Source organism: Mustela putorius, unplaced genomic scaffold (genome assembly GCF_011764305.1).
Source record: "Mustela putorius furo isolate JIRA1106 unplaced genomic scaffold, ASM1176430v1.1 tig00000129_pilon_pilon_pilon, whole genome shotgun sequence".
Classification (NCBI taxonomy): domain Eukaryota; kingdom Metazoa; phylum Chordata; class Mammalia; order Carnivora; family Mustelidae; genus Mustela; species Mustela putorius.
Genome location: NW_025421290.1, coordinates 12230004 through 12251525, shown reverse-complemented (window position 1 = coordinate 12251525; position 21522 = coordinate 12230004). Strand labels below are relative to the sequence as shown.

The following is a 21522-nucleotide window of genomic DNA, read 5'->3' as shown; positions in this document are numbered from 1 at the left end:
ATTCAGTGTTTTATGATGATGTTTCATAAGTTTTAAGCCATACTTGAAACTTTCTCTGAATGTAATATAAATAAATGTGAGATTTACTTTCTATGTCTCAGATATATTGCTATTTCTGCAGTCATTTGACTACATGATTAATGGCAGAATTTAGGGAGAATATTGCAAATGTGACTTCAAGGGTAATTTTTTCAAATAGGTATTTAAGAAACAATGAGCTTAGTCCTTGAACTATGTGTACCTCTTCTAGAGATCTTCAAGTTAAATCAGCTGCAAAATTCAGCAGGGAAAAATGAACTGGGTTATCCATGTCTCAAAGGTACCAAAGAAGTAGAACAGCTGTCTCTTCTGTACTATCCCTGAGCATGAAATCAAGATTATTTTACTTACAGTTTAATCTGAAGGGGCTTATTTACAAAATGCATTTATGTGACAGCTTGATATGCTTTATTTTTCCGCAGGACTCAATTACTGGAATTGTCAACTTTGTTGATGTATGTGCACGTTTCTGAAACTCCACTATGAGAAGACCAATTGGAGTGCACATTTGTCTGGCCTTCTGGAGCCTTGTGCTTCTTAACTTTGCCACACAATGTGTGGCCTTCCCCAAAGTGGAAAGAAGGGAGATAGCACATGTTCCTGCAGAAACAGGGCAGCCTGAGAGGATGAACACAGATGACCTAGAAAATGACCCTCTGACTTCCAAGTGCCCTCCCCAGTTGGTGGTCTCTGAAGATCCAGTGATGGTGTTAGCAGAACCATCAGCTACGTCCTTAAAGAAAGTATTGCCTACTGACAAAGAAGTCCATCCAGTAGGCGGTGGGCTCATGCAGCCTAACAGCCCTGCCTCGTACACTAGTGCTGAGACAGTTGTCCCTGGCGAGGAGGAAGTGTTTGTTTCCAGCCAGCCAGAGAGGGTGTCTCCCAAAAGCCGACTTTTCAAGGCCATGCTGACCAATCCTATCCCTGTAACTGCTCCTCTGAATATCGATCAGAAAGAAGAACGCTTCGGTAGTACCGTCATTCAGCCCATCATAGAAGGGACCACAGAAGAAACACAGGGTTTTCTGAACTATGTGAATGACCAGTTGTTTGCAACTGAGAGTCAGGAAAGAGTTGGTCTGGGACATTCACCTTCATCTGATGTGAATACTAAAGAAATGCTAACTGCCAATCCCAGGATTGAGAAATCTGAAGCAGATACAGAACACAGGGCAGTTTTTTCCCCCAGTGTTGATCCCATAGTGGGCACGGAGACTGGAAGCCCCATGCCTGAGAGGGAGAAGCCTTCGCCGATGACAGCTGATCATACCCAGACCGCTGCCACCAAGCACTGGCTCACAACCTCTGAGTACACCCTGAGTGTTGAGCCAGAAACTGACAGGCTGCTGGGAGCCCCAGGAGTCCCAGGGAGTGTCAGCACAGCTGTTCCAGCTGCCTCTGTCGGAAGCGATGAATGGGATGACACCAAATTAGAGAGTGTAAGCCAGATAAAGACTCCAAAGGTTGGAGACAGTATAGAGACTCAGGTGGGAATGGAAATGTCTCAGACAGCCCAAGAAACTGATAATGACCCTATGGAAGTTCTGGAAGAGGGCGAACCTGTGACAGAGGCTGCAGAGGTGGCTCTTGGGCTGCTGGAAGGGGAAGAACCCATGGGGACAGCCCTGCTAATGGCACACGGGGAGGCGCGATCCTCTGCCTTTGCCGATCAAAGTTCTTTTACTCCCACAAGTCCTGCGGAAGATGGGAAAGTCTCTGTTGTCAGCCTCTTCCAAGATACTGCAGACTTCATGGAATCCACTAGGGAAAATGATGCAGTGGTTTTCTTAGAGACCACTGTTTCCATCTCAGAATATGAATCTGAGGCACATCAACCACTGGGAAGTACACAGAAAGGTAAAAGAAAGAAAGAAAAACAAGCTTTGTTTAATTTGGAATGTTTCCATCTGATTTTATTATTATTTTTTAAAAATTGAGATGTAATTAACACATGACATTGTATTAGCTTTAGCTCTTGTTTTATGTTTTTTAAAGTGATGATGATGATGATGATGATGATTATTTTTTAAAGATTTTATTTATTTATTTGACAGAGAGAGATCACAGTAGACAGAGAGGCAGGCAGAGAGAGAGAGAGGGAAGCAGGCTCCCTGCTGAGCAGAGAGCCCGATGTGGGACTCGATCCCAGGACCCTGAGATCATGACCTGAGCCGAAGGCAGCGGCTTAATCCACTGAGCCACCCAGGTGCCCTAAAGTGATTATTATTTTTTAAAAGATTTTATTTATTTGACAGAGAGAGTGAGAGAGAGAGAGCGAGCACAAGCAGGGGGAGTGACAGAGGGGAGGGAGAAGCAGGCTTCTTGCTGAGCAGGGAACCTGATGTGGGGCTCGATCTCAGGACCTGGGGTCATGACCTGAGCTAAAGGCAGAAGCTTAACCCACTGAGCCACCCAGGCACCCCCGTATGTTGGTTTTTAAAATTCCATTAAGAGAGTTGGGTCTCCATGACCATGAAGATACTGGATATGACTGAACAAGAATTACTTTGATTTTCCATAACATTTTAAGATATTCCTGGAGCATTAAGTCATATAACTCCAGATTATTCATTACATAATTGAATCTTTGATTCTTATGTATTAGAATTGCATTAGTTTATATAATACGGCCTAAAAAGTAAAATGAATTTGGTCATTGATTATTATTTTGATTATTGAATATACTCATTACTTAGTCATGATTGCCTTCCTTAACTACAGTCTCTCTCTTTTTAAAGTTTTTTAAGTTTGTTTATTTTTTTTTTACTAAGTCTACACCCAATGCGTGGCTCCAACTCACGAACCCTGAGATCAAGAGTCACATGCTCTTCTGACTGAGCCAGCCAGGTGCCCCTCAACTATAATCTCTTAATAGGCAACTTCTTATTATTCCCAGCACATAGCACGATATCTGGCACCTAGTAGATGCTTCCTAAATACCAAGTCAGTGGATGTGTAAATGGAGATAGAGAACCATTCAGACTGAAATTACTCTATTTGACTGCCTGCATTATTCAAATTAATCAAAAAGTTTCTAGATGTTCTTTGTAGAGAGAAATAGTTAAATAATTCCTTTCACTTTAATTTTTTTTTTTTTTTTTGGTTGTTGTTCTTCAACTATAAGAATGTGAAAAACCGAGATTACTGACAACAGTAGTTAGAGAATAGCCAAAAATCTTTTTACCTGTTTTCTGGTGATTATACATCTTTTCCAAAAGTAGACAACTCAAATACTAATCATTTAAGGGCCCAGGGACTACTTAAGACATTACCCTCTGCAGGATATGCAATGATTTCTTTGTGGTTTTGGTTACTATGAACAGATGAGTAACCTTAGGTCATCATCAGTTCTCGGACTGAGCTTATTATTCCCCGGGTTTGGGTGAAGATCAGGTTTTAAAAGTCATCTATAAAAATTATCATATTATTTTTTTTCTCTACAGGAAGTAGAGAGAGTAAGAAATGTGGAGAAATTTTGAATGATAATTTTAAAATTTCCATCACTATTTCTAGTTCTTATTCTTTTTTTCTCTCATAGCGGTCACCATTCAAAGTTGATATTTACTGAATACTTGTACAAGTACTGGTGTTTGTGCTAAGTGCTTTACATGCATTATCTATTTTATTTACTTATTTAAGAGAGAGAGAGCGAGAGAGATATGAGAGAGAGAGAGATCACACATGTAAGAGCTGGAGCTGGGGCAGAAGGGCTGAGGAAGAGGGAGAGAGTTTCAGGCAGACTCCATGCTGAATGCTAATCCCAGAGCCCAGGGAACATGGAGCAGCTCTATCTCAGGACCCTAAGGTCATGACCTGAGCTGAAACCAAGGGTCTGATGCTCAACGGACTGAACCACCCAGGGACCCATGAAGCCTGGATTCTTTTTTTTTTTTTTTTTTTTAAGATTTTATTTATTCATTTGACAGAGAGAGATCACAAGTAGGCAGAGAGGCAGGCTGAGAGAGAGGAGGGGAAGCTGAGCAGAAAGCCCAGTGTGGGGCTCCATCCCAGGGCCCTGGGATCATGACCTGAGCTGAAGGCAGAGGCCTAACCCACTGAGCCACCCAGGCACCCCCCTGAAACCTGCATTCTTTTTTTTTTTTTTTAAAGATTTTATTTATTTATTTGACAGATAGAGATCACAAGTAGGCAGAGAGAGAGAAGGGGGGAAGCAGGCTCCCCGTTGAGCAGAGAGCCCGATGCGGGGCTCGATCTCAGGACCCTGAGATCATGACCCGAGCGGAAGGCAGAGGCTTTAACCCACTGAGCCACCCAGGCGCCCCTGACTGCTCAGATATATGGGTTCCATGGAATGATATTAGTACCTACCTGTCCTTAATATACATTGGAAGAGAAAAGAAGATGATGCCCACCATATACTTAGCAGTGTGTGTATACAGCATATAATAGAAATATATGTATATCTAACATATAATAGAAACTCAGTAAACATTAATTACTGTAATAATTATTATTTTATTAAAAATGCAGACTTTCCCCTTTAGAAATGCAAATGTGAAAATTAATATGTATATATAAATGCTGAGAATTTTTGAATATAACTTAGAACTGTATAATTTATTTCTTAACAAACTGGTTATGTTGATATTTATAAGAGGGAGATCAACTGTTGATCTTTCTATTTTGTTTTGGATTTTGTTTTACACATTAACTTCTTTATCTCAGTCTTAGATTGATTCATCGCTCCTGAAAGCAGCAACACTGAAAATATTTATTTGCTGGCATTTTGTGTCTGAGCGATCTGTTGGCCTTCCCATACCCTGAAATAGCTATCTTCTTCTTCTTCTTCTTCTTCTTTTTTTTTTTTCAGTTTATTAATTATAGAGTGACATTTTAAGGGTTAGGGAATTTGTCTATTTTAAAATGTTGTATCCCCCCCTTTTAAGACATCATCACTCAAGATATGATAACAGCTGTTCAAGAAGCAGAAGCCACTTTATCATTGGTGACACAAGAGCAGCAGGTTTCTACCCTCGAGGTTACTGGAGAAAATGGTAAGACTGAGGAAGGAAAAGAGTCCCCCTCTGCCACATCTGGTGTCCCTGCTGTTACTCAGCTGTCCAGGAGATGGGAGCCTCTGCCCTCTACAGTTTCAACTACAGCCGTGCCGTTGTCTTCCGAAGTTACTTCTGCTCTGGAAGGTTTGTAAGGAGGGGGGACTTGGACTCAGTTTGGGGGTGGATCTTTTCTGAGTTAATAAGGAATAGAATGAGTGTGGCACCTGGATCTGTCCCCAGGGTACACACACATTCATCTGGAGAAGGAACTGGAAAGGTGCGTGAACTCTCTCTTGTTTGGAGGGATGTGGCAAAGCCTGACAGGATGAGGAGTTAGTTCCCAGGTAAAATCAAGTGGCTCATCTCTGGGGCCTGGGAAGGCCAGACCTCTTGAGAAGCTCTCCTTGTTTGTCAGCACTGGCTGCTAGGAGCCAGGGGGTGAAGTGAAAACAGTGAGGACCTCGGTTCAAATCTCAGCTTTGGCCCCTACTAATATTGTGGCCTCAAGCAAGTCTCATTTCTCCAGGCTTGGTTTGTGCATCTCTAAATAATGCTTACCTGTCTTACAGGTTATTTTAAGGATTCAAAATAATGGCTACAAAGTGCTTTCCATATAGGAGGCCCTCAAATACTCTTAAGGACAGCAAAATTTTTAAATCTTGGTGATCATCAGAAACACCTGAAAATTACAAAAATTATTATTATTTAAATATTGTTTTTGGCCTCATGTCTCTATCTCATTATTGGTTCTAAGTCTACTTTTATTTATTAACTGAATTATTTATTTATTTATTTTTTTAAAAAGATCTTATTTATTTATTTGACAGAGAGAGACACAGTGAGAGAGGGAACAGAAGCAGGGGGAGTGGGAGAGGGAGAGTCAGACTTCCCGCTGAGCATGGAGCCTGATGCGGGGCTCCATCCCAGAACCCTGGGATCGTGACCAGGGCTAAAGGCAGACGCTTAATGACTGAGCCATCTAAGTGCCCCTAACTGAGTTCTCCTAGCCCTGCCGCTCCAAAAGACACTTTGGGGCCTAGTTAGTAACATAGATGTAACCCCATCACCTTCTTCCTCCTCTGATGTTAACTGTCATCCTGAATCTTGTGTTCCTCATTTCCTTTTATCTTAATTTTCTTTTTTTCCCCTTTTTTTCTTAGTTTTATCATGTCTGTATTCATTCCTCAAATTATGCATTTAAATATTTTAGTAGTTTTTAATTTTATAAAAACAGTATTGTGCTGCAGATAACCTTTTTGGGACTTGCTTGTTTTACTTAATAGTCTATGGCTATGATTTACTTGCTATGAATCTTCTGTTTTGACTATTTATAATATTACACTATGAAAATATATCACAGTGTATTCATCTCATCTTCACCCAGTCTCTCCTAGCAATTGGCATTAAGGTCATTTCCAGGTTTGGCTTTTGTGAACATTGCTTGCTGCCATGTATACCCTCTTATATATCCTCCATTGGACACGTGCAGGAGATTCTCTTGGTTATAATCCTAGAGCCCCAGGTTTAGGTCTGAATGTTTGCCTCTAGCGGGCAATGTCTCACCATTTTCCAAAGTGGTTGCACCAGTGTATGTTCCTAATAGCAATGTATGTGAGACTCTGTGCATCCATATCCTAGAAGCTTTAAGAAACAGTTTTTCTGGCTTCACCACAAAGGGAATTCTGATTGAGGAAGTTGGGATATGTGGAAAGCATGGAGCTGAACTTCTAAAAAATTACCTCAGAGATTCTGATGATCTACCAGACCTGCAAAATAATACTATTCTAGGGATGCCTGGGTGGCTCAGTTGGTTGGACGACTGCCTTCGGCTCAGGTCATGATCCTGGAGTCCCGGGATCGAGTCCCGCATCGGACTCCCAGCTCCATGGGGAGTCTGCTTCTCTCTCTGACCTTCTCCTCGTTCATGCTCTCTCTCACTGTCTCTCTCTCAAGTAAATAAATAAAATCTTTAAAAAAAAATAATACTATTCTAGTTTTTTTTTTTTTTTAATATTTGGGAAAACTTAGGGCTAAATTTGGCTGTATTGGAATTGAGCATATTCTAGACAGATACCCTTACCCTTTCACTTGATTTTTTAAAGTTGTCTTTGGTATATATTTTAATAGTTTTTTGTTACTGTCTTTGGCAGTAAATCAGATGAAATTGTACAAAATTCCTAATATTGTCAATAGAGTAAATGGGAAATGAAAATTTGAAAAGAAATTTCTGATTTGAGACAGTACAATTTCCCAGGTGATAAAGTGCCTTATATAGCAGGATTGATGCACTATGGGAAGGGGGGAGCTGGTCTAAATGCCAGACTTAATGTATATAAGATACTGGTTTCACTGATCATTTCTTGCTTGAAAAGCAGAAAAGCATGTATACATTTCTCCTAATGATCATCTTTGGGTAAGATGCTATCTTTTGTGTTTGACAGACCTAATAGACACCATCACGGGGCCAAACGAGGAATTGTTCACACCAGTTTGGGGCTCTCCGGTGACTCCCCCTGGAATAATAGAGGAAGCCCCCAGCCTTTTCCCAGCACTTCCTGATTCTGAGACGTCTTCGGAGAGCGGAACCGCTGTCCCATCCATTAGCCATGTTAATACAGCTGCCTCATATGGCCTGGACCAACTTGAATCTGAAGGTACCCATGCTTTGAAGGGGGTCTTTTCTTGGACTGATTGATGGAGTCACTGAGTAAATGTTGTTTTTGAGAAAAGATTAAGGAGCAATGTATTCCATCTGCAGTGTGGATCCGGGGTCAATAAACCGTGGCCAGGCCAGATCGGGCCTGCCATCTATATGACCTGCAAGTTAAGAATGATCTTTACCTTTTCAAATGATTGGGGAAAAAAAATTAGAAGAAGAGTAATATTTTGTGACATGTAAAAGTTAAATAAAATTCAAATTTCAGTGTTCCTAAATCAAGCTGTCTTGGGACCCAGCTGCACGTGCACATTTATATCTTGTCTGTGGCTACTTTTGTGCCAGATCAACAGAGTTGAATAGTTTTGACAGAGACTGTGCACAAAGCCCAAAACATTTATGATGTGGCCCTTTACTGAGAAAGCTTTCTGACCTTTGGTCTAGAGCAGTAGCTGTTAACTACAGGTGAACATCAGGATCACTTTGGGGAGCTTTTAAAAAAAATCCTAATGCCTTATTTCTCCCAGGGATTCTGATTCCATTGATGTAGGATACAGTCTGACATCTACATTTTTATTTTTATTTTTAAAGACTTTATTTATTTATTTGACAGAGAGGTAGAGAGCACAAGCAGGGAGAGCAGCAGGCAGAGGGAGAGGGAGAAGCAGACTCCCCACTGAGCAGAGAGCCCAAAATGGAACTCGATCCCAGAACCCTGGGATCATGACCTGAGCCGAAGATTTAACTTTAATTGACTGAGCCACCCAGGTGCCCTGCATCCACATTTTTTTTTTTTTCTTAAAGATTTTATTTGACAGAGATCACAAGTAGGCAGAGAGACAGGCAGAGAGAGAGAGGAAGGGAAGCAGGCTCCCCTCTGAGAAGAGAGCCCGATGCGGGCGCTCAATCCCAGGACTCTGAGATCATGACCTGAGCCGAAGGCAGAGGCTTTAAGCCACTAAGCCCCCTGCATCCACAGGCGCCCCCTGCATCCACATTTTTTTTTTTTTAAAGATTTTATTTATTTGACAGAGAGATAGAGAGCACAAGTAAGCAGAGCAGCAGGCAGAGGGAGAGAGAGAAGTAGGCTCTCTGCTGAGCAGGAAGCCCGATGTGGGGCTCGATCCCAGGACCCTGGAACCATGGCCCGAGCCGAAGGCAGCTCCTTAACCAACTGAGCCATGCAGGCGCCCCTGCATCCACATTTTTAAAGAGTACTCAAGATGACTAAGATCTGCAGGCTCCATCGAGGATGCTGGTTTAAATGGAAACATTCGCGTTTCCCCACCAGACTTTCTTAGGTGGAAACTTTGATGTGGATTGTATTTTCACAGCACTGCTCTGGTTGTTAGTCCTGGAATTTTGTTTTTGTTTTTTTCTTCATGAACATTTCCGGGTTAGGAAGTTGTACTGTTTGGAGAGGGTCAATCTCTTCACCTGTTAAGACTGAGAAATGCATACCAAATTATACTTTCTGAGACATTGGCTGCGAGCATGAAAAAAGAGGCCTGGAGCCCAGCTGCACATCCACAAACACACAGACTGAAAATATGACGAAAGGTCATTTAATTAATCAGCATTTAGGCAGGTGGTACAGAATGTCCAGAGATTTGTGATGCTGAGTTTCTAAAATGAATCTAGAGGACAGGTAAGCTTTTGGGCACAGCATTAGCCATGGGCTTGCTGCAGTAAAGACATATGATGTGCTGTTATATGATATTTTGTCTCCTGTCGAACAGGAAAAAGGGCTTAGCCACTTTTGCCGCAGACTCTATCTCAGGGTAATGCTGGCAGTTCCCTGGCAGAGAAACATGACATTTTAGGAGTATTCTGGAGAACTCCATAGTAGAATGCTGGTTTAAGAAATGGATCAAAGCGAGCTCTGAGGCTAACAGCTCTTACACTCCATGTTGAGATAAAAACGGTATGACTTTGAGATTAATCTCATATTAGCTGTCGGCTCTCCTTGACACCATCTGGAAAAAGCAGGTTCCCCCAAATTAACCTGAGTTAGAGATGACAGCTTTACCCGGCAGGGCTCATTAAATCAGAGAAAAAAATATATTTGTGAGTAATCCATACTTGTGAAACTGCAATAATTTTCTAAATTTAGTAGATGATGGCAGTTGCATTGAAATATGTGAGAATTTTCTTGACTTGCTGAAGATGTCCTGGAGTTTTAGTGCTTCTCTTCTACACAATTTGACTCCAGCTTCTTTCTGAGAATGTATTTTGTCAGTTTTTGATTGAAATTACAAGCCTCATCAAAGTTTTTGAGACATTTTTGGTTTAAAAATATTCTTTCTGCTACAGTGTTGGGCAGAAGATAAGATTTTGAATGAGCACACCTTTTCCCCTGGATCCTGGGAAGTACCATTTATGTTTAATTAGTGTACATTATTAATGTCACAATTAATTTTATGCTGGTGTGTCTACTCCTTTGAACTACACTTATTTATTTATTTATTTTTTAAAGATTTTATTTATTTATTTGACAGAGAGAGAAATCACAAGTAGGCAGAGAGGCAGGCAGAGAGAGAGAGGGAGAAGCAGGCTCCCCCACTGAGCAGAGAGCCCGATGTGGAGCTCGATCCCAGGACCCTGGGATCATGACCTGAGCCAAAGGCAGAGGCTTTAACCCACTGAGCCACCCAGGCGCCCCTGAACTATACTTATTTAAACAAATAAGCCTACTAGACTCCTGAATGTGTGGGGGACCTCTAGTTTCAGTACATGTTTTTCTACCTTGCCTAGGAATGTAGGCTTTGGAGGAAGGGTTTTAATTCTATTGTAGGCTTATACCCAGAGGCAGATAATTTATTCTTACCCAGACTGTGAGTTGTGCCATGTCAAGTTACCTACCTTTCCAAGTTTTAATCTCTGTGATGAGTTGACACATGACATACAGCTCTCCAGCTTAAAATGTGTGTTTATTTAATTATATTATTAAACTCCTCGTATATTATTTTTGTATCTTCTTTCCCACTAGAGGACAGAAGCACTTCTCCAGAGAATGGAGCCTTTTTCTCAATGGGATATGGGCAAAACCTGCCCTTATTAGACAGCAGACAACCAAGAAGCAAGAACCTTTGTGGAAATTTCTGAATGTTTATCCTTTAAGGGATAATTGATGGCTCAAAGGAACCTCAAATTTGTATCTAATTGGCAGCCTGTTGTCTTTGTCACCTTTACGTCTCCACAACATAATCACCAAGCATCTTAGTTTTCTAGGGCTACCATACAAAATACCACAAACTGGATGGCTTAAAATAACAGACATTTATTCTCACGTGGATTTAGAGCCTGGAAGTCTGAAATCAAGGTGTGGGCAGGGCCCTGCTCCTTCCAGTGCCTCAACAGGGGGGAATCATCCCTTGCTTCCTCCAGCTTTTTAGTGGCCTCATGAGTTCCTTTGCTTGTGGCAACATAATAGCAACCCCTGCCTTCATGTTCACGGGACTGTGGTCCTTCAGTGTGTCTCTCTGCCCCGATTTCTTTCTTTCTTTCTTTCTTTTTTTTTTTTTAAAGATTTTATTTATTTATTTGATAGAGATCACAAGTAGGCGGAGAGGCAGGCAGGGAGAGAGGAGGAAACAGGCTCCCTGCTGAGCAGAGAGCCCAATGTGGGGCTCGATCCCAGGACCCTGGGATCATGACCTGAGCCAAAGGCAGAGGCTTAACTCACTGAGCCACCCAGGTGCCCCTCTGCCCCGATTTCTTACAAGAGCACCAGCCATTGGATTAGGACCCATCCCAATAACTTCCTCTTCACTTGATCTGCCAATACTCCATTTTTGAAGGCCACGTTCACAAGTACAACAGGTTATATATTTTTTGGTGGGGATGTGATTCAGTGCATAACAAGGGTCCGCTTCTGAGAAGTTTGCCAGCAGGCTCTGAAGGCAGACATGAGCTCTGTCTCTGCAACACCCACTGGAGAGACGTGTACTGGAAGAGCAGGAGTATCATTGTGTTTTACATTTCTCTGTTGCTGAAGAAAGCCTGCCTTGATACGTGCATTCTGCCTCATGCCTATTTTGGTCCGTCTTTTCCCTTGTCAGCAAAAATGCAGTGACTTTTGAAGGGATAATGGTTTCTCTGTCACCTTGCCTGATACACTTTACTTCTCTGTCCTTTTTTTTTTTTAAGAGAATAAATGTTTTCAGGGTGATAAAAAAAAGCATTTTACTTATCTCAGGCATAACTCCACTAGGGCTGTATTCATCATCTTTGACATATAAACATGACAAAGGTGTTCTCATTTTTTATTAGAATAGGATAATGGCAAATTAGTTGCATGTCTATAACTAGTATAAATGAATTTTTGGACATGATCTTTTTATAGGTTGAGATCCTTTTTTTTTTTTTTTTTGCAAATATTAATGCCTTTCCCTGCTCCAAAATGGGAACTTAACAATGAAAATGAAAATTTGCTTGGAATTTTTTTTTATCTGGGTTAACTGTCTTGAGTAGGTTTTAACCCTAATAGCAAATGGACTGGTCTTTCAATATTTCTTACTTAAATATTTCTGCTTTCATTATTATTATTATTATTATCATTTTTTAATTTAAAGATCCATTTATTTGAGAGAGAGCATGCACATTCTCACACGTACAGGCATAGGTCAGGGGAGGGGCAGAGGGACTCTTTAAGCAGACTCCCTGCTGAGCATGGAGCCACTAACGGGTTCCATCCTACAACCCATGAGATCATGACCTGTATCAAAACCAAGAGTCAGTTGCTCAACTGACTGAGCCACCCAGGAGTGCCCCCTGCTTTGTGTTTTAGAAATCCAATAGCCTTTCTTGTATTCCCAGAGAAGATGGGCATTTATCTGTGCTGTAAAATTGTAACAATAATTCCATAGGGTGGAGGGTTATTGCTTTAACAATGAAATGTTCAGAACAAATCAATTTTGGGATTATTTGTACCAAGTACTAGGCTTCTAAGTACATGCAGGAAGCAGGAGTACAAAAACAAAGATTTCTTGTGATTCAGTTTTGTTGATCCTTTCTCACACCCCCAACCTTGCTCCCTTAATGTTTGGAAGGCAATAACTGGGCCTTCCAGCTAGTGGGAGATGGGAAACTATTTCGTGCTTATCATGGTACTGACCAGACAGACTTGGGAACATGGTGAATTTGCTTGGATTCTCTCAAGATTGCTCTGGGTTAGCTTATTGCTCTCCTGTAAGAGAAGAAGCAATACCACTGTCCCTAGGCTGGAGAAGGTGAATGATTAATCTGACTGAGCCTATTTAATGTCTTTCTGTAGGCATAATAGGCTGAGTATTGGGGCTGTCTAATCCAGTGCCCTTATCCCAGACAGTTCCCATTTCTTCATGTTTCCAAAGGCCCATTTATTACAGGCTTTATTGAACAAATCACAGTAATTGACTTGCTGGAGAATTAATTTTTCTTTCCCCCCTAAACTTACAGTATATGTTATTTTTTTTTTTTTAAAGATTTTATTTATTCATTTGAGAGAGAGACAGTGAGAGAGAACATGAGCGAGGAGAAGGTCAGAGGGAGAAGCAGACTCCCCATGGAGCTGGGAGCCCGATATGGGACTCGATCCCGGGACTCCCGGATCATGACCTGAGCCGAAGGCAGTCGTCCAACCAACTGAGCCACCCAGGCGCCCCTACAGTATATGTTATATGTAGACATAAAACACATTACCTTTTTTAACATATAAAGAGATGTTTAATTCTTAGTATCTGACAGGAAAGTCATGTTCAACCTTTCTTTAGCATCTTGTTTTTTTTTTTTTTTTTTTAAGATTTTATTTATTTATTTGACAAAGATCACAAGTAGGCAGAGAAGCAGGCAGAGAGGGAGGGAAGCAGGCTCCCCGCTGAGCAGAGAGCCCGACGCAGGGACCCTGGGTTCACAACCTGAGCCGAAGGCAGAGGCTTAGCCCACTGAGCCACCCAGGCGCCCCTAGCATCTTGGTTTAAAAAAAAATAAGACCAAATGTATCCTTTTAACTTTGGTTTTTTCTTTCCTGATAATTTTTTCCCCTTGTTTTTTGAAGATCATTTTGGTTGTCCTTATATTTAGGTTTTCAAAAACTGCATTTTTGACATCATTTCCCAGCCCCTGGCATCACACATAGGGCAGAAAGCTGTCATTGTCGTGTCATTTGTTGTTTAACCTATTTTGGTGACACCCATTTTCCTGCCTTTGTGAGTGTGTGTGTGTGTCTGTGTGTGTGAGTGTGTGTGTCTGTGTGTTTAATTTCATAGATGTTTTCTACAATCCTCTGAGAACACTTCCATTATGTATTTCCAGCACCTTTTCCTTTCTTCTGCTAAAGAAATAGCAGTGTTCTCTCTCCTTTCTTATTTGGAATTCTCAGTTCCCTTCGTCCTAGTTCTCTCTGCTGATAACATAGGAATTTCAGAAGAAAGTCATGTTAGGAAAGTAGGCCTTCCTTTGGATGATTGAGTGAGACTTCCGGCAGTTGGCGGCCTTGTAGTGTTGCTATTGAAGTCAAGATGCTTTATTTTTTTATTGGTCAATCAGAAATGAATTGGGAAATGCATTCTTTAAGTGGCGTTGTGGAAAAGTCTCAGAGATGGTTTTCTTTAATAGCTCCACTGAGGAGACGTAAAAACATGTGTAGAGTTTATGAGAGAAGTGTTTGCTCTTTACTTACACTTTACTCACAAAATCAGTGTTTTTAGTCAGCCTGGTATGCAGTCCTTTTCAGAGAGTATTTTCCTATTATTCTCTCACTTCTCATGTAACTTTTCAACTCAGAAGGCAGCTAGGATGGATGGTTGAGACAGAGTATTCAAAATCTCATCTTGAGGGCATATCTGTGAACCCCAGTTTATGTGGTACTTCTCAGTGGAATAGAATAGGAAAGATAAAATAAAGAATAAATTTGAACTGTCGTCTACCGTTTCTTGTAGAAACTTCAGTATGAGGTTAAGGATGTTCACTCTAATTGTGTTAAGAAAGGTTACAGGTTTTGGCCTTTGTTCTTGGAAATGCTTTGAATTTCATTTTGCCTCAGTAACAGAGCCACTTAAATGATATACAGATCGGAAGATGCGAAAGAGAACATGGGAAACATCTAATACCATTGCCAAGTATGTTAGGGAAGGATGATCTTTTTTTTAACTTGTTTTTATCTTTGCATCATCTTCATATATATTATATGACAGAGAATTGGTGGTGATTTCAATTATCGATTGCCTCTTATAGTCATTTTGTTGTCTTGTCCTGAAGTCCTCCTACTTTCTCTGGCATTTATGATAGATCTGTGTTCTTAAGTACCAATATGTTAGTAAATTACTTAGCACTCAGAATAGTCATCCCATGTTTGCTACTAATGCTAACATAACCAGTGGTATTTCAGAAATATTTGAAATCAATATTATGATGTATTACCCTAAAGCTGTGCTTACAAATTCTAGGATGCTTTTTTCTTTAAAAAAAAAAAATTTTTTTTTAAAGATTTTATTTATTTATTTGACAGAGAGAACACACAAGTAGGCAGAGAGGCAGTCAGAGAGACAGGGGGAAGCCGGCTCCCCACTGAGCAGAGAGCCCGATGTGGGGCTTGATCCCAGGACCCCAGGATCACGACCTGAGCTGAAGGCAGAGGCTTAACCCACTGAGCTACCACCCAGGCACCCCACCTTTTTTCTTCTTCTTTTTTAAAAAATATTTTATTTATTTATTTGACAGACAAAGATCACAAGTAGGCAGAGAGGCAGGCAGAGAGAGGGGAACGCAGGCTCCCCACTGAGCAGAGAGCCTGATGTGGGGCTCAATCCCAGGACCCTGAGATCATGACCTGAACCAAAGGCAGAGGGTCAACCCCCTGAGCCACCCAGGTGCCCCTCTAGTATGCTTTCTTATCATAAAGAATTCATTTATTGGTATAATTACAGTTAAGCAAAAATAATTCTAGAGCCAACTTTTTCCTTTTTTTTTTTTTGAAGCCTTTGTTGCCCAGCACAAAAAGTAGAACGTTAGTACTGCTTAGTAAATAAAGCTCAATGTTAGACACACATGAAATTTTACATGATGGCTCGGCATGACAGAAGGATTTAGCCTTACGTATATTCAGAGGTTTTTTCCCATTCATTTATGTGCACATTTGACATGTATTTGGTAATTCAGATAATAAAAAAGAAATGGGAGTGGATTTTGAATAAATATTAGCAGAAGAGTTAAGACAGATACATAAATAACAGAAATACAACGGAGAAGGTGGGAAAGTGTCACACTTAATTACAAAAAAAGACTCTGAGAATTAGGAATGAGAGCTTAGCCCTAGCTTAGGGAAATAAGGAATTAATACTTATGCTGTGAGGTGTGTGTGTGTGTAGGTGTATAGATTTGTGCACATATATATACTCATAATTCTATTGATATTTATAAAAAAATAAGTGATGACAAACCTAAAACTATGGAAAACATTCCAAAGGGTGGGGAATAGATACTGCAAACACCACACTAGCAATCAGTTTACATACATGTAATCAAGCATAGTTTCCTAATTTAGCTTATTGGTTAGATGAATTATTTCTTAAGAATAGAATGTTTTATAATTTTTTTTTAATATTTTTTATTTCTTTATTTGACAGACAAAGATCACAAGTAGGCAGAGAGGCAGGCAGAGAGAGAGGAGGAAGCAGGCTCCCCGCCGAGCAGAGAGCCCTATGTGGGGCCTGATCCCAGGACCCTGGGATCACGATCTGAGCTGAAGGCAGAGGCTTTAACCCACTGAGCCACCCAGGCACCCCATAGAATGTTTTATAATTTTTAAAAAAAGATTTATTTATTTGAGAGAGAGAGAGAGAGCATGTGCATGAGATGGGTGGGGGAGAGGCAGAAGGAGAGGGAGAGAAGCAGACCCCCTACTGAGCCTGACAACCCTGAGATCATGACCTGACCGGAAATCAAGAGTCCAACGCTTAACTGACTGAGCCACCCAGGTGCCTCAAGAATAGTTTTTAATAATGGAAGTAACTGCTTTTCAATGTACAGGAGGCAACAAGGGGCTTTGTCTCAGGCTAACAGATACTTGGTTTACAGGAAACAGCAGTGTGTCTCTCTCGAGGAAGAACCAATCCCCAGGGAAAGGGATTGGTTCCAAGGGATTCATCGGGGCTCCTGTTCTGCTGTTGTGGATCCTTGTGAGAAATTGTCCAGACAGGGCTTTCCAAGTCAGGTGGTTTTGTGCAGTTGTGGAAGCAAATGTGTGGCTAATAACCACGTAACAGGCTGTGAATATTTCAACGGCATTTTAGATGTTTGCAGAAAATTAAGGTGCTTTAAAAAGGCATGCTTTTTCAGTATGAAGCTAGACATACCTATCCTTTTACTGGTGCAAACGCAATATTTTTTTTTGCGTTGGAGTACAAACAATCACAAACCTTAACAATGTATAAAATAACATAAGGATGTTATCAACTGTACTTTATCAGGCTGTATTCGTTACCATGACGTTGTTTTGGCATCAGACTACCTCTTATGACTTAAATGCATACATAACCCCAAAGGGAAAGATCAGAAGAAAAACATAATGCATCAATGTGACTGGCCTTAGAAGATTTTAAGAATGTTCACCCTTGGTAACATTGCATTTGTCTTGAAAGATTTACATTGATTCTGCCTGAATTCACCAGACCCTTTAATCTTCAGCTGTACTACCTCCTTTCCTTCTACATTGTTCTCCAGACAAGATATTCTATGGAAATGTCTTCTATTAAAATTGTGTAAAGAATCTCTAAAGTTTTATTATAAGAAGGAAATTCCCTTGGTGGGCAGAGGGTCCAACACTCCCTCAGTTTTCTCAGGCTATCTGCTTCATGTGTTCTCTGAGGGATCCTATATCCTATTAAACCTCTAGCTGGAGCACAAGTGAAATCCCTCTCTCTTGTTCCAGTTAAAATGAGCAGAAATTCTAAAAAATACTTGACTCCAACCTAAGGGAACACAAAGCAAATAAGCCAAGAAAATAAAAGGAACGCAAAGTGAACTAGACTCATAACATACAGATTTCTCTGATCCACCTTAGCTAATAAGCTCTCAGGGGTCCCAAACTCTGACCCATTCATTCCACTCTCTGAGATTTTTTATATTCTTTACCCAAAGTGTTAGAACAGTTTTCAAGCACCTTGTTTGGCTTTCTGGCTACTCAGCTCTTGCCTTGTTTCCTATACAGAGTGTAACCGCTTTTTTGTCTTTCTCCTCCCTGCCCCCACATGGAAGAGACAAGACTAAGACATAAATTTCCTTTAGGGCCCACCACCAAGTAGGGAATCCCCAATCCCACATACCTATTGTCAGCCCTGCTTTGCAGGTTGAAGGGTACACTTTTAATCCCTAGGCAACTGACAGCCAGACAACCATCATGATTGACCCCATCCCACCCATAAGAGATACATCCCATCTCTGTTAGAAGCATGGCATGATTCATGTCTAGGCAGTAGAACACTGTTCTCACTCTACAAGAAACCTACCTGTTTGAAAATAGGCTCTCTGTTGGATTTTGTAATCAGGTTAATAGTGCCATGCTACTCTAGAAACAGAAGACTATGAAGTTAGAGTAAAAAGAGGACAAGAAGGAGATAGAGAAACAGTTCAGCTCAAAACCATCCTCCATTATGAAGCATCTCAGACCATTCGGCCTCTTCTGTGGAGCAGTATATAGACTCATGGAAAATAGCTCTGGTTCTGGACTTACATGGACATACCTCTGTTCAGGTCTTAGCTCTGCCATGAACCGGCACTGTGATCTTGACCAAACTGTTTAATGTAGTTCAGCTTCCGTTTTCCTCTCTGGGCAAAGCAGGGTTATTGATGTTCCTTTCTCCTTTTGTTAAGAATAAAATGAGATCTTTCATGGAGTAAATGCTTGCATGACCTGGAGTAAATGCATAAGAAATATGAATGTTTTACATCATTTATCAATTAAAATTAGGTGTCATATACCATTTACTACTACGTATGAATTGTTATAATGAAGTAGTCACATCTTCTCCATCTAGCCTTGGGTCAGGGGCCAGGTGGACAATGTAAGTGTCTAAGACAGTAGGGAGTGGTGAGCGTGGTACAGTAGAGAGCACACGCTCCCTCTGATCCGGACAGATCTTGTTCATATTATTGCCAGGAGTATTGTGAGCCCAGGGATGCCAGATCTTTGGAAGTTTTTCAGGATAAGCTGAAAGTCTTGATTTTCATGGGGAATACTGACGTTCCAAGTGTTGGCATATGATCCCTTAGTCTACCTATCCCATTTCATTTTTATTAGTAAGCACACCCAAAAAGAGTCTGTCTTTCCAGCAATAGACCATCAGTTTCTGCTCTTAAGTGAGGTCTCCAGGTGGGCAGGGTCAGATCTTTCTGTCTTGTATCTGCATTAACCGTAGTTACCAAGTATTGGGGAAATGATGAATGATGGAGTATATGGTTTTAGGTCCATTATCTTGTTTAATTGATGTTCTAGCTACTTGACTTGTCCTGCTTGTTAACCCTTTAAATCCGGTGCTTATTTTGGTCCTGAAGTTGAACACTTCTTATGTGAATGAAGATGTGGTTGCCTGTTACATTCTGAATATAGATATTTAGTGGGGATTTGCTTAGATTTCTTACATCCCATTGTGGGATTGAACATTATTTCATTCCTTTCGTTGGAACGTATACCAACATCTGCAGGTAACAGGGAGTGCAGTAAACTTAAGTGATTCTTTAAATCCATTTTGGGAAGGCAGAGCTGGAATATTCCAGTTCTTAAATTCTGCAGGATTCAATTCATTATTAAGCCTAATAACAGAATTATTACATATAAATACCATTATATATCCAGCATTACATGATAAAATGTGAATGCATTTCATTGGCTGGAAGAGTTAAGATTTTAGAAATATAAGAGAATTCTACAAATTTTGAGTTAGCTTAACATTGTGAGCTGTTGAATTCTGTGGACATTATTTCAGAAGCTTCTGGGGTTCCTCCACCCCTTATGATACCAGAGAGCCATCTGCTGGAGAATTGTTTCATATCCTCAAAACAAGCTTAATTTTTTTCTTCTGGCTTTTCAGTTTTGTATGCCCAAGTTAAAAAAAAGTCTGGAAAATAAAAGCAGTGCCATCCTCAATGCCTCAGTCTCTCTTTAAGTGTGGAAACCATTTGGCTACAGTGGCTTTTGATGATATTTGTATGGAGGTTGCCAGGAAAACACATGCCAACAAATGTTTCCTCTTTATTTTATTTATTTTTTATCTTTTAAAAGATTTTATTTGTTTGCTTATTTGAGAGAGAGAGTTCAAGTGGTGGGGAGAGGGCCAGGAGAAGGAGAGAGTGTTTGAAACAGACGCCCCCTTGAGTGCAGAGCCCATCGTGGGGCTCCTTCCACAACCGGGAGATCATGACCTGAGCTGAAACCAAGAGTCTGACACCCAACTAACGGAGCCATCCAAGTGCCCCCAAATGATTCTTCTTTTAGAAATCTGCCACTGGGATGTGTCGGAACTACTTCCTTTGAGGAGGAAGTGGGAGAGAGACTAATACGTACTCAGCATCTGCCCAGCCAAGCCACCCTGTTTGTTTCCCCCCCAATGGTATTCTTTCTCTTTTTTCATGTGCCCTAATTTGTTTACCTTAGATTTAATTTTAAACTTTGTAAAGGAAAGAAAAGGGCTATTAAAAAGAGAAGGTTGGGACGCCTGGGTGGCTCAGTGGGTTAGGCTGCTGCCTTCGGCTCAGGTCATGATCTCAGGGTCCTGGGATCGAGTCCTGCGTCGGGCTCTCTGCTCAGCAAGGAGCCTGCTTCCCTCTCTCTCTCTCTGCCTGCCTCTCCATCTACTTGTGATTTCTCTCTGTCAAATAAATAAATAAATAATCTTAGAAAAAAAAAAAGAGAAGGTTGACACTTTTTTTTTTTTTTAAGATTTTATTTATTTATTTGACAGACAGAGATCACAAATAGGCAGAGAGAGAGAGAGGAGAAAGCAGGCTCTCTGCTGAGCAGAGAACCCAATGCGGGGCTTGATCCCAGGACCCTGGGATCATGACCTGAGCCAAAGGCAGAGGCTTTAACCCACTGAGCCACCCAGGCGCCCTGAAGGCTGACACTTTAAACAAAACTATCAATTCAGATTGATGATTGCTATTCCAAAGAGGCAGAACGTACTGGTGAAATCCTCTTCTTCCTGTAAATCTCAGAGAGAGAGGTTGCTTGGGTGCCTGGGTGGCTCAGTAGGTTAAGAGTCTGCCTTTGGCTCAGGTCAAGATCCTGGAGTCCTGGGATGGAGTCCCACATCAGGCCTGTGCTCAGCGGGGAGCCTGCTTCTCCCTTTCCCTCTGCTGCTCTCTCTCTTTGTCAAATAAGTAAATAAGATCTTAAAAAAACAAAAATCAAAGATAGGTTATCCTGGGTACGAGTATTACCATCGGAAGTCTTCCTACCTCTGTTACTGGGACAATGTATTCTCAGCCAAGTTTCCCTTCGTTAGTAATACTCCGGGAGTGCTAGCTACGGCTTTAGCTTCTGAAATCTAAAAATATCTAAACTGTGATAAAAATGGAACGAGAGAAATGGAGGACCTTGGGTGGGAGCTGCTTATTAAATTAATGGCAACTGGATTTTGTAGCAGAGTTAGGTGACTCAGGCCATGACCTTAGGATAAATTTTCTCCCATACGTCCTATCTGATTTCATTGGGAGTTAACCCTCAGCTCTTGTCTCAAACAAAATTCGAACTTTTGGTTTTGGTAACCTTAGGCAGAAATTTTGCAACAAATATAACAGATTTGACCTAGAGAGCCAAAAATTCTGGTT

The 21522-nt window shown here is 41.0% G+C and overlaps 1 protein-coding gene across 2 annotated transcripts in view; it reads left to right on the top strand.

Moving 5' to 3' along the window:
- Positions 1–21522, top strand: part of ARMH4 (armadillo like helical domain containing 4) — a 119258-nt gene that overhangs the window by 9446 nt on the left and 88290 nt on the right. For both annotated transcript variants that reach the window (XM_045069901.1, XM_045069897.1), the window contains 3 exons: positions 462–1899; positions 4950–5204; positions 7502–7714. In XM_045069901.1, coding sequence (XP_044925836.1) covers positions 522–1899; positions 4950–5204; positions 7502–7714 — 1846 coding nt within the window. In that variant the 5' untranslated portion in view covers positions 462–521. The remainder of the gene's footprint in view (positions 1–461; positions 1900–4949; positions 5205–7501; positions 7715–21522) is intronic.